Source organism: Colletes latitarsis, chromosome 9 (genome assembly GCF_051014445.1).
Source record: "Colletes latitarsis isolate SP2378_abdomen chromosome 9, iyColLati1, whole genome shotgun sequence".
Classification (NCBI taxonomy): Eukaryota; Metazoa; Arthropoda; class Insecta; order Hymenoptera; family Colletidae; genus Colletes; species Colletes latitarsis.
This window is the reverse complement of record NC_135142.1, coordinates 27382256-27398794: the sequence shown is the minus strand read 5'-3', so window position 1 is coordinate 27398794 and position 16539 is coordinate 27382256. Positions and strand designations below refer to the sequence as shown.

Sequence of the window (16539 nt, the reverse complement as noted above, 5' to 3'; positions counted from 1 at the left end):
TTTTTCGTGTTAGGTTACGCGATAATAGCATCAGTGTTTCTTACGCTGTTTTTAAATTACTTACAGAGCATCGTGGCTCTCCTTATTTTCTGAATCGCGAAAATAGAATCCTTTGCTCGCCGATTTCAATCTTCGGTCGCGGTACTCTAACTTAATACTTTCTAATCAAATTAATTATTCTTTCAATTTGAAATTTAAACTCTCCGTTACCGGAATTAGAGTCAGTGCATCACAGAAGAGGACTATTGGGCGATGCTTCACGAGCAAACAGTGTAAGTATAAATTTATACTTTCAGATGTTTAATTAGAAATCTCTAGAGTTTTAAGAATAGATTCTAATTGTTTTTTTTTACAGTTTTCTTACAGTCTCTGGACCTCATTCTGGAAACCAGCAGTAGTACTCGGGGGGATATAGGGCGGTGGACCACGAGCGAACAACGTAAGTATAAATTTATACTTTGAAATTTGTTAACTAAAAATCTTTGTAATTTTAACAATAAATTGTAATTTTCTTGCATTTTTCTTACAGTATCTGGACCTGATCCTGAACCCAACCAACAAGGCTATGCTGACTGATGGAGGACTTGGATGATTTCCAGTCATCATTAGTGAGTCGCATGTTATTTGTGTTCCTCTGGTCCCCAACCATGTTGTAGGATGAAAGATCCGAATCAACACGGGTGACCAGTTGTATACTTGCTATTTTTGACGAGTTAAGCGACCGCGGGTATGAAAAATACCCGTGAGTAGTAACATCAACTGTTATATTTTTTAGAGCAGGTTTTAGGGTCTTCTTGCACTCGCGTTTCTTAATGCCACAAATAAATATTACACATTATGATTGTTATAAAATTTTTACAAATATATATAATACAATTTTTATAAAATATATGAAATATTTTTATTAACTTTGTATGAATTGTATGATCGAATAGAAAATGAATGATAATATGACATTGTACAATAATATTTACAACATTAATATAAATTATTAAATATCGATCGCTTATTTAATCAATACATTGTACGATGTATTTAACGTGCAAGAAGGCATTTCGCGACAGGTCGATTTTCGAGTCAAAGTAACATGCATTTTATACTAGTTTGATCTTTTAAAAAATTTACTTTGACGACAGAATCGACCAAGGATAATTGAATATTTTGAATAACAATTTAATGAATTCATTTCAATTTCTCAAGTAAATTATTTTATCATGAAATCTTAATTAAAATTTTTCATTTTAAGTAACTAAATTTCAATTATAACAGTTTTGTTTGAATAATAGTATTTTTCAATATTAACGTAGTTTATTATTGACATATTACATATAACAAGTCGAGTAATTTTAACTAAAAATTAAATACGAAATACCGTTTAGCTATTAACCAGTTTTTCTAGTTAGGATTTTCAGACTAATTTTTCCGTGTTCGTTGCCCAAGTTCATGCACATGCCCAGGTGCTATTTGCACGAGCGAAGGCAACGGGGCACGATGACTAAGATTATAACAATTTCTAATAATGTATCGACGACTGACATTGGTTGGTGAATCGTGCACGACGTACTGTTCACATGTGTGTGTTGTGGTTAGGATGTGGAAGTACGTCGTTTAAATAATTCATTAAAATTCTCTATACTTCTATTAACTGCAACATTCAATTTTTATTTACCCATTTATTAAATTAATTGTGGATTTTGCTGTTTATACATATACTCATTTCCATAAACGATAATTTTAGTAATTCATACTACAATAAAGTAATAAATACAATATTCTTGATCAGTGACTTTGCGTTGTATTAAATTATATAAAGATTTTATATTATACTAAAATATTATCTATAATATAAATACGCAATGGTCACTAGTCTTTGTCAGTCGATTTCAGGAAATGGTATGTACATTTAGAGTATGAATGAAGTTGTGTCCGGGTGTCGGAGGAACCCCGGGGAGTCCTCTCTAGTTTAGGTCGCGCCCGGACATTCAGAATGAGAACCGTGGAGTGTATGTTTGAGAGACTGAGTTTTGCAATTTTTTAAATATAGGGTTAGGTAGGTAGGTAACTTTCTGGTACGTGTGCTAGATTTAAGTAGGTAGGGTCAGGGCAGGACTGTCCACATTAGTAATTCGGGCAGGCGCGTTTTCGCGTGGCAGTCTTGCACCTGTAGTTACGATTTCGAGGGTAGAAATCTTGCTGATTCAAACGGTGCATGCTGTTTGTTTTAGCTTTATTTTCGACTTCTCGAATCGCGCGACTTTTAAAGTCGCTCTCTCGCGCTCGCGGTCGCGATTAGGTCCCTTACGAAACGCTCGTCCCCCTCGAGATTCACCACGTATGCTCTTTCAACAATTCGTATATTGTTGGAAGACTACGTATTGCACAAAATCTCGAGCCCGGTCTTAAGTAAGTTTCAGGCTTCGGCAGGACCGCCGAAGAAAGAAAAGGCTCTATATGAGCTGAAGAGGCCCTGACAAACTGTCTCAAGAATGGGCTACAACAAATGGCTTTTCATCTTTATCTTCGGATAAGGATGGAAAGTCATTCCTATTACTACTTTGTCACTTGACTCGTCTGTAGTTGTAGTTAGTTTATTTTTCTGGCTGGCTCACGTATGCATGTACTTGGTACATGATTGCACCATACATGCCAGCCATCCTTCCCCTGTATTCTGTTGGCTGGTTCACGTATGCATGTATACATGATTGCACCATACATGCCAGCCATCAGGGCAACTCGCGGTTTTAATATCCATAGAGCTGCGAATGTGCAATAATCGTGTTTGCTTTTAGAGTTGCGAACTGTTATTTTTCGCGTTGCCTTTTCAGGGTAGTGTTGCGACTAGAAACGATTCGCGATTGTATTTTTTGCAAACTTAGCTACTGAATGTTTGCTTTAAAAATAGTTTTGCGAATTATTGATAAACGCGATTGCTTATAAAGTTGCGAATTATCATTTTTCGCGTTTGCTTTTCAGGGTAGTGTTGCGAACAATCACGACTCGCGTTGCATTTTTATTCTTTTCTACACATCATGGATATCAACCGCGTTTGCAATTTTCATATTATAAATTAGCGTTGCGATCTTGATTAATCGTGCGATTTTTTCTTTAGCGTTGCGATACTTTCAATGCCAAAATTCGACCCCAACTGTAGTATTAGAAGTAGTTAGTTTGTGGCTAGTACATGTGAATTTACATGTACCATCACACCCTGATTTAAGTTAGAGTTGCGAATAATATACAATGTTCGCGTTTGCTCGTAGAGTTGCGACCAAAAATTTATCGCGTTGATGTGTTAGTGTTGCTTATAAACACGATTCGCGATTATTATCAATGCAAACTTAGGAACCGGACGTTTGCTTTAAAAATAGCGTTGCGAATTTTTAGTAAACGCGATTGCGAATTAGAGTTGCGAATTACTATTTTTCGCGTTTGCTTTTCAGGGTAGTGTTGCGAATAATTACCATTCGCGGTTGCTTTTGTTGTTACAAGTCGCGTTTGGAATTTTTCTATTATAAATTAGCGTTGCGATTGTTGATTTATCGCGTTGTTGCCCCGTAGTGTTGCGATATTAAAACGTCTAACTTCATCCCCATATGTGCCACTCTATTGTAGTTTGAAGTAGCTCGAAGTAGTTAGTTTATTTCGTGCATGTATGTTGTAGCTACAACTGAAGACGCCAGCACCCGATCCAGCATTTTTGGGCAACGCGATTTGCATTAGCGTTGCGAACCATAAATATATTTCCATTAAAAATAGAGTTGCGAATATACAATAATCGCGTTTGCTTGTAGAGTTGCGAATTCCTATTTTTCGCGTTTCCTTTTCAGGTTAGCGTTGCGAATTCCATACGCGATTGCTTTTATTCTTATTTAAGAATAGCGTTGCGAATTAACCGATCGGTTTGCTCTTAGCGTTGCGAATTACTATTTTTCGCGTTTACTTTTCAGGGTAGTGTTGCGAATAATCACCATTCACGGTTGATTTTATTGTTGTAAATCGCGTTTGGAATTTTTATATTATAAAGTAGCGTTGCGATCTTGACTTGTCGTGTTTTTTATTAATTAGAGTTGCGATCCAATGCCCAAAAGCTGGTCAAAACGCTGCCCACTGCACCCAGGATCATCGAGAAGCAAGCTGGGATTCTGCAAAGCCTCGAATGGCTCGACATCATTATAAAAATTAATGTCGCGCATGATCGAATATGGGTGCACGCGAATTAATTAATAAAGGAACCCTGTGTGGTTCATTTTACGAATAACAAGCACCACTCGCGTATACTTTTTTATATTAATAAATTAGTGTTGCGAAAGAAAGAATGGTCCACTCACGGGTTGTTTGAATTTAAGACGAGTGGACGATTATTCTATCTGAAATCTATCTTTTCTTCATATGTTTGCCAAAGGAAATACTGCTTGAAAGTATTGTTATAAATAGACTAATTGTTTTATTCTTTATAACGTGTTAAAATCTGTAATTTATGTGAATATATTTTTATCACAGATCTGTAATGCATTTAAAAATGCTATATTATGATTAATTTTATTGTAGATTGAATTCGTGATTCTAATATATCTATTTATATCACTAATTATTCATTATTAGAGTTGGTAATTTTTACGAGATATAATAACCTTTGCAACTCAATTGTTATTTATAAATAGTAAATTTTTTTATAAATATTCTGTATTTTTTGCATAAATCAAAGTTTGTTCGCGATCATTGTTTTAATTGATGGAAAATAGAATGCTTGCATCAAAAGGATATGCAAATTGCAATTCGATATTTCATATTGAGAGTTAATTTCCGCGTGGAATCGAAATTTTTGTTCGTAATGCTTTGTTTGTACGAACCTAATTTAGTTTTCAATACAGTAAAATATAATTATTGCAATGTATACGTCTTGAAAAATTTTTCATTTGACAAACGAAACGAAAAATAAAATCTACGGTAATAAATGAATAAAATTTTCAGTCTATTTCGTATTTATCTTAACACTGAGACGAGTTTAATTTTTCGTTCAATTTCAATCGCGTAATATTTATGTTTTTCAATTTTTTAATATTAATTTTTACTCGTGGAAGCTTCTTTTTTTTCTGTGCCCATTAATACACTTTTATTTCAGCTACTAATCTTTTGGAAAAGTTTTTGTTACAGGGTACATAAACATTGAAGAATGAAATAGAAAATAGTAAATGGATTCAGACTTGATCGTTCTTAGGAAAATATTTCGTACAATTTTATTTATTGTCTGAATTTATGTTTCAGGGAAATATCGTGGGATTAACCAAGACACCAAGAAGAAAATATCTTTTCATATTTCTTTGTTTTGTATGAGTTGTATTTATTGGATATGAGTTTCTGTTTTAGAAAAACATCGTGGGATTGACGAAGACACCAAGAAGAAAATATTTCCTCGTATTTCTTCGTTTTATGCCGGTTATATTTGTTGTATATGAGTTTGTTTTAGAAAAACATCGTGGGATTGACGAAGACACCAAGAAGAAAATATTTCCTCGTATTTCTTCGTTTCTACAAATTGCGTTAGAATATAAGTACAAATGTATATAGATTATAAGATAAAGAAGTGTTCCCCGGCGTTCTGTTAAATATTACCGAAGCGTGTGTGCACATTTAAGTATGAATGATTACTATTAAGGTACATATTTGTATTCTAATATGCAAGGTCCGTATGTGCAGTTGCACATTCCAATTTTGTTTCTAAAAAACATGTGGTGGACTAGCTCACATGTATCAACATTTTGTTAGGTTTTCGATCTCTTCGTCAGAGTTCGTACGTGCAGTTGCACATTCCAATTTCGTTTCCAGAAAACATGTGGTGGACTATCTCACATGTATTGACATTTTCTTAGGTTTTTGATCTCTTGATCGAGTAGTTCTTTTAAGAACTTACTCATTTCTAACTTTCCTGTAGCTTCTGTCTTAGATAGGTATTCGAATTCCTCGCCAAAGGTAGGGTGGTTGGAGCGAGGCTAGGGTGGGTCTCCTTACGCAGCAACCTCCGCGCGGTGAGACCTGGAAATTATTATTTACTATGCAATTAATATAATTATTAATTACATAGCAAATAATATGAGCTAATGGCTGCGTTCTTATAGTTTCACATACCTTCTTCGCCCCGGTTTGCGGTCTGATAACACCGATTTCGAGTCGCAAATACATTTTTACCGAGTTATTTTTTAAATAAACGATACATTACAATTCAAAATAAAAAAATAGAGGATTTACGGGGTATTTATCAATGAGGTACATTCTTACGTATTTTAATAATCTTGAAATCTTTAAATAATCTTAATCGATCGATGTCCAATGATGGACCGTACAGCTTTCATTTCGTTAAAAAATAGTAAAATTTCTGTAATTTCATTTTCTGTCTCACTTCCTCTTGTGTTCATTTCTACATCTGTTGGTAACGTTGCGAGTGACACGGAAATGGTAATGGGGCGCTAGAGCCCCAGAAAAATGGGCCGAAAAAATACATTGGGTAAAAGGTCTACGTAATTACCTCGTCTATGGTGCCACGAAAGTCCATAAGGTGTAAGGGTTTATTCGTATATCTCGTCTATGGTATAACAGTCGGAAACGTCGCGACGGTGTCGTCAAAGAAATAATCGAGTCCGTTTAAACGTAAGTTGGGATTTTATTGAAACGATAATCATGAATTTCTTTATACAATTTTCCTGCTTGATTTGCTGCCTACGTATATCTATGTATGTTGCCTAAAGTTGGTAGCTAGTTTAGCATCAAGCCGAACGTCGAAAGACGTTCGCATATTCTCGCGATAAACGAAGCGATAGAATATTCGGCGTAAGAAATCGTTTGGCCACTCTTAATTTAACCGTACGCGACCGTGTATAGATCGAATCACGAAAACCTCTGACCACGCGGACGAACGATTGTTCTTTGAAAGAAAAACACTTGAAAGTGAAATCGATTTACACACGAATCGTACACGGAGTTTTTATTGGCTCATAAATGCTGGACCGCTTATCGGTTTCGCGATCACGTCGACTACTACGTACGTACATATTATAATAATGTTTATAAAAGCGTAGAAATCACGTTTAGTGTAGATCGAGAGAGAGAGAGAGAGAGACAGAGGGAGACGAATGACCGATCGAGTCACGAGTAGGTACATTTTCATCCTTTTCCTCTTCTCTCGTATACTTGGATAGCTTCTTTAGATTCGTCGTTAATAGTCTGTACAGATGGACGTGGATCATCCTGTGCTAGAGCCATCGAGAAAGTAATAAATTTTCTTCTTTATCGAACGCTCAATTTTCTTTCGATATAGAGTAAATGTACCTATTACCGCAGAATTTTTATATTTGTTTAACACGTTCACTGCCAGATCAAAACCGTATTATATTTTGCACAAGTAAAATTTTGATTTTAGACCATTGTTGTTAAAATTCACAAACTCTATTCAAATCTATTTCCCTCGACGTTTTAACTTGAGAATTCATTTTTCTAGTATCATAATGGTAAATCCATATATGGCTGACGTGGCAGTCAAAGTGTTTAGATTTATATGTATAATTGGCACATATACTTGTTTAATTGTTTTTTAACCGGTTCTATACACAAAACCTACATCCATGCAGTATCGTGTGCGATAAATTGTGTACGTTTGCTTTTCAAAATGACAGAGAACACACACAAAAATTTACTAAACAATAATTTTCTTGTAATAAATGAACATATACAGGGTGTTCAGCCACCCCTGGGAAAAATTTTAATGGGGGATTCTAGAGGTCAAAATAAGACGAAAATCAAGAATACCAATTTCTTGATGGAGGCATCGTTAAAAAGTTATTTAAAGTTCTGCCCATACTGAATTTTTTTTCTAGAAAATGGGTAGGATTTTGAGGGTATGGGTAATGACCAAAAATGATTGTAATCGACCCCCGTAATCGAAAATAATTTTTCCAAAACGATTTGAAATTTTTTTTTTCCGTCGAAAAATTTCACACCTTCTAGAATTTTTTTCTAGAAAATGGGTAGGATTTTGAGGGTATGGGTAATGACCAAAAATGATTGTAATCGACCCCCGCAACCGAAAATAATTTTTCCGAAACGATTTCAAATTTTTTTTTTCCGTCGGAAAATTTCACACCTTCTAGAATTTTTTTCTAGAAAGTGGGTAGGATTTTGAGGGTATGTGTAATAACCAAAAATGATTGTAATTGACCCCCGCAACCGAAAATAATTTTTCCAAAACGATTTGAAATTTTTTTTTTCCGTCGAAAAATTTCACTTTCTCGAATTTTTGCAATTTTTGAATTTCATTGTTAATAACTTCTCAACGAAGCCTCCATCAACAAATTGGTATTCTTGATTTTCGTCTTATTGTGGCCTCTAGAATCCCCCATTAAAATTTTTCTCAGGTGTGTATAATAAAGCGTAACTAAAGCTTACTGCCACAGTAATTGGTACATTTAATTCTGTTTGCGATCGATTAATTGGCAACGAATAGCGTGAACATTATTCGGTTCGTTGTATCGTTCGGTAGGAACGCAGTAACGCCTGATGGTTTTCGTTCGAAAGTTTAAAAAAAATATCCGATTTTCTATCGATAGAGACAGAAGACGAATGGCGATAATGAGATCGGGAATCCCCGTGTTGGCGAAGCACAAACAGCCGCGATTGTTCGATCGCTAAGCGTAAAAAAGTTAAAAGTACATCCAAGGACCGACTCTTGTGATTGTGCGCGAATTACTTTTCGTTGTTCGCGGTTAGCTCGCTTTGGTGTATACGACCCTCGAAGTCGCTGGCGGGTTGCACCACTGTGGAAAATGCATTTCTCCCTTTGTACAGTTTAAAGTACGTCCGCGATTTCGTTAGACCCGCGGGAAGAAAAGTTACCATCTCGCGAACCAACGGAGGCAGGATCTCGGACTAGACGTATATCGGTCATCGAAATTGTCATTGGCGCGACAGAAACGTTGCTAGGGCTCTCTCGGATCTAGCAAGCGTCGCGAAAGCCCGCTGGCCGAATCCTATAACCGCGATTCGCAAGTTTCTCGACGAACCTCACCATCGTTGCGTCGATAACAATAGTATAAAAAAAAAAAAAGAGAATAATAATAGTAAGAAAGGAGAGCGGAGTATAGTCGTGAGGTCGACGCTCAAAGTGGCAGGATACATCTATACATAACTGGTTCGTGGGGTATACATATACATTGTAGATATAACGAGTCTCTGGTAAAAAGGCACTCGGAAAGTAAATGGCACCATCGAATGTTCGCCGCGCGTTTCCCGCGCTTCTGACTTCTTCTCCAGCTTGTTCGTCGTCCCCTTTTCGTTTCTCTAGCTTCTGTATCGGTGGCTCAGATTTGTGTGGTAGTTTACGATCGCGTCGTACTTGTCCTTCTTTCGGGGACATTTGCCCTGTCGCCTCATGTACTCGCCGAACTCGCAGCTAGGCGCTGCACACTCCTCGTTCTGGATGCATCTGCGAATTCAAGAAACATTAGCTTTGTTAAGGATTCTTAAGGAACCTTTTACATCGCGAGGTTTATGATACGGACGTGACTCCTCCGTTATTTTTGAGGATTAGGCCTTCGAGACATTTTTACTTGAATTACATTACGGTCATCAAGGAAATTCCAAACTCCACACGGGACTTGGAATATTTGGAGCTCTTCCTTGCCTCAATAGCGATTGACGTATCGTAAACCCGCGGAAGCGCACTTTTTGTTTATGAAAAAGGCAATGTTCACGCTCACTCTTGCATGGTGTACCTGGACACTGGACAGCAGGGTTGGCGGGAATGTTGCAAAGGGTAAGAAACGCTCTGCCAAGGTGACGACTTTGAGGATTGGTTTGACCAATCCTCCCACCTACGCTACGCGTTTTCGTCACCTTGGTAGGGGAAGAGCTTAGATTAAGGATAGCACTAAGTTTTCGGATTAGATTCGTTTTTGATCGAGCCTTACGAACTCGATAGACACACCGCAAGGTGTTTTTATACTCTTGTGTAATACAACGAGCAATGGGCTACAGTAGGCTATACAGGGTGTTCGACCACCCCTGGGAAAAATTGTAATGAGGGATTCTAGAGGCCAAAATAAGACGAAAATCAAGAATACCAATTTGTTGACGGAGACTTCGTTAAAAAGTTATTATCAATTAAATTCAAAAATTTCAAATCGTTCTGAAAAAATTATTTTTGGTTTTGGGGATCAATTACAATCATTTTTGGTGAATAGACATACCCCCGAAATACTACTCACTTTCTAGAAAAAAATTCGAGAAGGTGTGAAATTTTTCGACGAAAAAAAAAAATTTCAAATCGTTTTGGAAAAATTATTTTCGGTTGCGGGGGTCAATTACAATCATTTTTGGTGAATAGACATACCCCCGAAACCCTACTCACTTTCTAGAAAAAAATTCGAGAAGGTGTGAAATTTTTCGACAAAATTAAAAAATTTCAAATCGTTTTGGAAAAATTATTTTCATTTGCGAGAGTCGATTACAATCATTTTTGGTGAATAGACATACCCCCGAAATCCTACCCACTTTCTAGAAAAAAATTCGATAAGGCGTGAAATATTTCGACGGAATAAAAAAATTTGAAATCGTTTTGGAAAAATTATTTTCGGTTGCGGGGGTCAATTACAATCATTTTTGGTCATTACCCATACCCCCGAAATCCTACCCACTTTCGAGAAAAAAATTCGAGAAGGTGTGAAATTTTTCGACGGAAAAAAAAAATTTGAAATCGTTTTGGAAAAATTATTTTCGGTTGCGGGGGTCAATTACAATCATTTTTGGTCATTACCCATACCCCCGAAATCCTACCCACTTTCTAGAAAAAAATTCGAGAAGGTGTGAAATTTTTCGACGGAAAAAAATATTTCAAATCGTTTTGAAAAAATTATTTTCGGTTGCGGGGGTCAATTACAATCATTTTTGGTCATTACACATACCCCCGAAATCCTACCCACTTTCTAGAAAAAAATTCGAGAAAGTGTGAAATTTTTCGACAAAATTAAAAAATTTCAAATCGTTTTGGAAAAATTATTTTCGGTTTCGGGGATCAATTACAATCATTTTTGGTCATTACTCATAACCCCGAAATCCTACCCACTTTCTAGAAAAAAATTCGAGAAGGTGTGAAATTTTTCGACGGAAAAAGAAAATTTCAAATCGTTTTGGAAAAATTATTTTCGGTTGCAGGTGTCAATTGCAATCACTTTTGGTCATTATACATACCCCCGAAATCCTATGCACTTTCTAGAAAAAAATTCGAGAAAGTGAAATTTTTCGACGGAAAAAAAAAATTTCAAATCGTTTTGGAAAAATTATTTTCGGTTGCGGGGGTCAATTACAATCATTTTTGGTCATTACCCATACCCCCGAAATCCTACCCACTTTCTAGAAAAAAATTCGGGAAGGTGCGAAATTTTTCGACGGAAAAAAAAAATTTCAAATCGTTTTGGAAAAATTATTTTCGGTTGCAGGGGTCAATTACAATCACTTTTGGTCATTATCCATACCCCCGAAATCCTACCCACTTTTCAGAAAAAAATTCTAGAATGTGTGAAATTTTTCGACGGGAATAAAAAATTTCAAATCGTTTTGGAAAAATTATTTTCATTTGCGAGAGTCGATTACAATCATTTTTGGTGAATAGACATACCCCCGAAATTTTGCGCTTTTCTGAGAAAAAAATTCAATAGGGACGGAACTTTAAACGTCAATAACTTTTTAACGAAGCCTGCATCAACAAATTGATATTCTTGATTTTCTTTTTATTTTGGCCTCTAGAATCCCCCATTAAAATTTTCCCCAGGGGTGGCCGAACACCCTGTATTTTCCCAAACACTAGTTTGAGTGGTCCTTTGAGACTAAGGTTAAACAAGCTTCTAGAATTCTAGCTTAGTATTATAGATTAGGATTCTAGCTACGAGCAGATAGAAAGACCGCGATAATAGCGATGTTTAATCTTGTACTCACAGTCTATCGGCAAGGGAGAAGTATCCCTTTCCTCGTCTGATCTTTATGCAGTTCTGATGAGTCTCGTAACAGTTGCACTGGCACTCGCCCTCCGGCGTGATCCGCGGCGTGAATTCCGACGGGCATCGGCACCTGATCGATTTCAAATAAAAAAAAAATAACAAGAAAGGTCGATTACTTTGGCTACCCGATCGAACGGTACAGATTGCGTGGGATGGTGGACTCACGGTTTCCTCGGTTGTGCCCTTCTCATGTTCTGAGGTTGCGGGGAGGTCTGATAATGCCTGTAAACTCTTTGCTCGGAGGGTTTCTCGTTGGTCGCGTCGTACTCTGTCCTCTCTCTGCACTCGCATTCCGTGTGGTTGTAGAACGATAGCTTCTCCACGACGCTACTGCCGCCCACGTTCGTCGTCTGCAATGAAAAAAATCCAAGAACCGATCGTTATTCTCGGGGGACAATAAAACCGCTTTCCGATCGCGCGGTTCTCTTTAATTTCAAGTCTATCGCGGAGGAAAATCGCGCGGTTCGGTTTGAAAAACCAGCGCCGATCGCGTCGTATCGTTTCAGTTTTAATCGAGTTCAATTAACCTTAGCCGGCTGGCCGGCTGACCGGCTGGCATCTCTAAAGTGGCCGGCTTACTGGCCGACACGCTCGTTGAACGAACCGGGGGGTTAGCCGTATCGTCGGGCCACGCGTACAAACTCCTCCAATCGACGCTAATTACTCCGGTTACTATTTTTACCAGGCCGATTTCCAGACATCGTTCGCTTAGATTCCACGGATTCAGTCTGGCCCGTTCGTCGCGTAAACCAAATCCACCATTAAGTGGTGGAGTGATGCTTTTTTTTATCGCGTTCAACCGTAGAGAATCACAAGAAACGCACCGATACGCATAAATAGTAAAGTAGATCAACCGACAAAAGAGGCGGGAATAATGGAAATGAATAGGCAGACGAGAGAACGTACACGTAGGTATAAATAGCGACTGGTAAAGTAAAATAATAGCTGTTCGAAAGGTTTCTGAAAGCGTAAAACGCGGAAGACGACGCATTTCGTTAGCACTAATTGCTCCTGGCTAGAAACTAGAAACTAGAAGCGACGCGCACGGAATTCGCTAATTCCCGATAAGCTTACTTTACGCATTACTAATCGACGTCGCGTTGCGTTCCCGATCCGGGGATATTCGTTTCACGGAGAACAGTAATATAGAAAGCTCGTAAATCGTGGAGAAAACGGTCGAGTCTACGGGGAATATAGATTAACCCGCGTTTCGGACGCGGAACGGGAGAGACGTAATTGGTCGTGCGCGTGGATCGCGGATCGAAGAGCAATTGCGTGCGCGTAATTGATCGCTTTAGTAGGTCGTAGCCTGTGATCGTGGCCGAGAGATCGATGACAGTGGGCTAGCGGAACGAAATGTCACGAACGTGGAGTTTAAAGGTACCGGTACAATCAGTCTCTCTCCTGCACGATTACTTTTACCAAAGAGATCCGTTGCACGGGTGGGCGCGGTGATTACGGTATTGCTTCAACCTCGATCGATAGATCAAAGGTCGAGGGAGAAGCAACGACAGACGTACATACGATCCGAGATACGTATCGCTTGTGCAATCGATAATCGATTGAAAAACTAATCTCGACATCCTGTCGTCGAGATCGTTAAGATCGTTGCGTCTTTGTCGCGTGGATTTTTCATGGCTATCGCAGCGCGTCACGCCTGTTTTTAATAAATTCCAGTTTAGCTTCGCGACGTTATTTCCACACGGGGAAAGAATTTCGTTAGCTCGATCGAGGATTGAAAGGTTTTAATGCGATTCGAGGATCGTCCGTCAAAAGCAGAGGTTGGATCTCGAATCGATGAATTTAGAGGGAACGAATCGATTATCTTCCCCGAAGGACGTAAACGGACAGTCGACGACCGTAGCAGAGAACGATCCCCGCTTTAGGAACAACGAACAAACGGGTAGGACAAATTGCTCTTTAAAGCAACGTGGTTGTTTTTTGCTCGTTGACAAAGCGCCAGGATCTTGCTGGATCTTGCCGGATCTTTGCGTGTAATACGAACTGCGACGCGCCGGCCGGTGCACTCTATCAAGACGGAGTAAGCCAGGATTGAGATTCGCGATCGTCCCTGACGAATAACCTGCTCGGGAGATAGTGGTCGTAAATTTGATGCCGCAATGGCGTACCTAGAGTAGATTTCTCGAAGAATCTTGCCCTCCTCGAATCGGAGTAAGGCAGAAATCGTGTCCCTCGATCGAGCCCTGCGTTTACCCCTGTCGTTTCTGCCGTTGCTACCAAACTATACCGTGCACGTATAAACCTGTCTCGAACGTTGTTTCTTTCCATGGTACGTAATCGCGAAAAATTGCTGGCGCAGAGACGCGAAACGCGACCACCCACGGTGTCTCGCGGTGTTATCTTACCACGCCGTACGTCTTTCCTCGACTTTTTCCATATTTTTTCCACGCTTCGCGTTTCCAAGAAGTTGGAGGGCGTTCCACGCATTGCGCTAATCGCCTTTGCGAGCGCAACGATAATATTCGCGGATAGATAAAACCAACTACGCATATAATACGTATATACAGAGTGTTCGACCACCCCTGGGAAAAATTTTAATGCGAGATTCTAGAGGCCAAAATAAGATTAAAATCAAGAATATCAATTTCTTGACTGAGGCTTCCTTAGAAAGTTATTAAAAAATTTAAACAAAATTTTTCAGATAGTTCTGGAAAAATTATTTTTGGCCGCAGGGGTCAATTACAATCATTTTTGGTGAACAGTTATATCCCCGAAATCCTACTCATTTCCTAGAAAAAAATTCGAGAAAATGTAAAATTTCTCGACAAAATTAAAAAATTTCAAATCATTCTGGAAAAATTATATTTAATTACAGAGGGCCATTATAATCATTTTTGGTCATTACACATACCCTCGAAATCCTACCCACTTTTGAGAAAAAAATTCGAGAAGGTGTGAAATTTTTCGACAAAATTAAAAAATTTCAAATCGTTCTGAAAAAATTATATTTAGTTACAGAGGGCCATTATAATCATTTTTGGCCATTACACATACCCTCGAAATCCTACCCACTTTTGAGAAAAAAATTCGAGAAGGTGTGAAATTTTTCGACAAAATTAAAAAATTTCAAATCGTTCTGAAAAAATTATAGTTAGTTGCAAGGGGCAATTACAATCATTTTTGGTGAATAGACATACCCCCGAAATCCTGCTCAGTTTCGAGAAAAAAATTCGAGAAGGTGTGAAATTTTTCGACAAAATTAAAAAATTTCAAATCGTTTTGGAAAAATTATTTTCGGTTGCAGGGGTCAATTACAATCATTATTGGTGAATAGACATACCCCCGAAATCTTGCGCATTTTCGAGAAAAAAATTCAGTAGAGACGAAACTTCAAACGTCAATAACTTTTTAACGAAGCCTCCATCAATAAATTGGTATTCTTGATTTTCGTTTTATTTTGGCCTCTAGAATCTTCTATTAAAATTATTCCCAGGGGTGGTCGAACACCCTATGTATTAGATCGTACGAAAAGTTTCGAAACGTGTGTTTTTTTTCGACGGTTGACGAGACAACGTATAGGTGGATCGTAGGGATCGAGCAACCGATCGAGCTCCTCTCGAACCGTTATACTGTAATTAATCCCTTGAGGCTAGCGTAAGCTGAACGGAGGCGAACGTTCTGGCAGATTGTCCGAGAGAAATTCCGTTTGCTTCGCCGCGACTCTGTTTGTGTATTCTTCGCGATACTCTCTGGTTACCCGATACCTACGTGTACAAATACTTGAGAGCAGATTCTCGCACAAAGGGCTTTATCAGATTTTTTTGCAAGATCGTGTCAATGTCTCATAGTTTGGTCGCGATAACAAAAGCCGATCTTTGCATCGCGGCACCGATAAGAGGCAAATCGATTCGTAAAACGTTACCAGTCAGGTGTAACGAGAATCGTTATGTATCTTCTTCGAGTTCTTTTCCATGCAGTAGATACGTCATCAGTATCGCGAATTGCAACCTTTCAAGTCGTATTTGTACCTTGGCAAACAGCTTTCGCAACGTAATGGACTGTTTCACCGGCTCTGTGAACACCTTCCAAAACTCTGTACTCGTATCGCGTTATCGTGTCAAACATTTTTGCAAAGTTCAACGGAGCGGTGCATGGAACACGGTGCGAATTACAAGCACGGAGAATCGTATAGAAAATATGCAATAAAGCTGACGTGTGTTACGATCGCTGCGAAATCTAGATCGAAAGACCGGTACAACGCGCGTGGAACCGATAAATCTTTGCAGCTGCGACCTATACGTCTTGACAAAACTGGAAAGAGAATTTCGAAACGTTTCCATGCTGTAGGAAGAACACCGCAGGGGGCGAATCCGCGTCTGGATCGCGGAGGAAGTGGAATCAGAGACGAGCGAAAGAATTTATGAAAGCACTTTCACCGATCTGTCGTTTCCTCGTTGTCACGTTGGAAACGGTTTCGTTGGTAAATTCCGTGCTCGGGTGCTCGAGCAGTTTTTCACGGGCACGTGCGTAAGCGCTA

At 38.5% G+C, this 16539-nt stretch overlaps 1 protein-coding gene across 1 annotated transcript in view; it reads right to left on the bottom strand.

Annotated features, from left to right (window-relative positions):
* Window positions 1-8527: 8527 nt before the first annotated feature.
* The window catches only part of LOC143345445 (uncharacterized), a 57069-nt gene continuing 49057 nt past the window's right edge, over window positions 8528-16539 (bottom strand). Inside the window, exons 4-6 of the mRNA XM_076772569.1 lie at window positions 12207-12391; window positions 11980-12111; window positions 8528-9472 (exon numbers count right to left, since the gene is read on the bottom strand). Of these exons, the coding sequence (XP_076628684.1) occupies window positions 9328-9472; window positions 11980-12111; window positions 12207-12391 (462 nt within the window). The 3' untranslated portion in view covers window positions 8528-9327. The remainder of the gene's footprint in view (window positions 9473-11979; window positions 12112-12206; window positions 12392-16539) is intronic.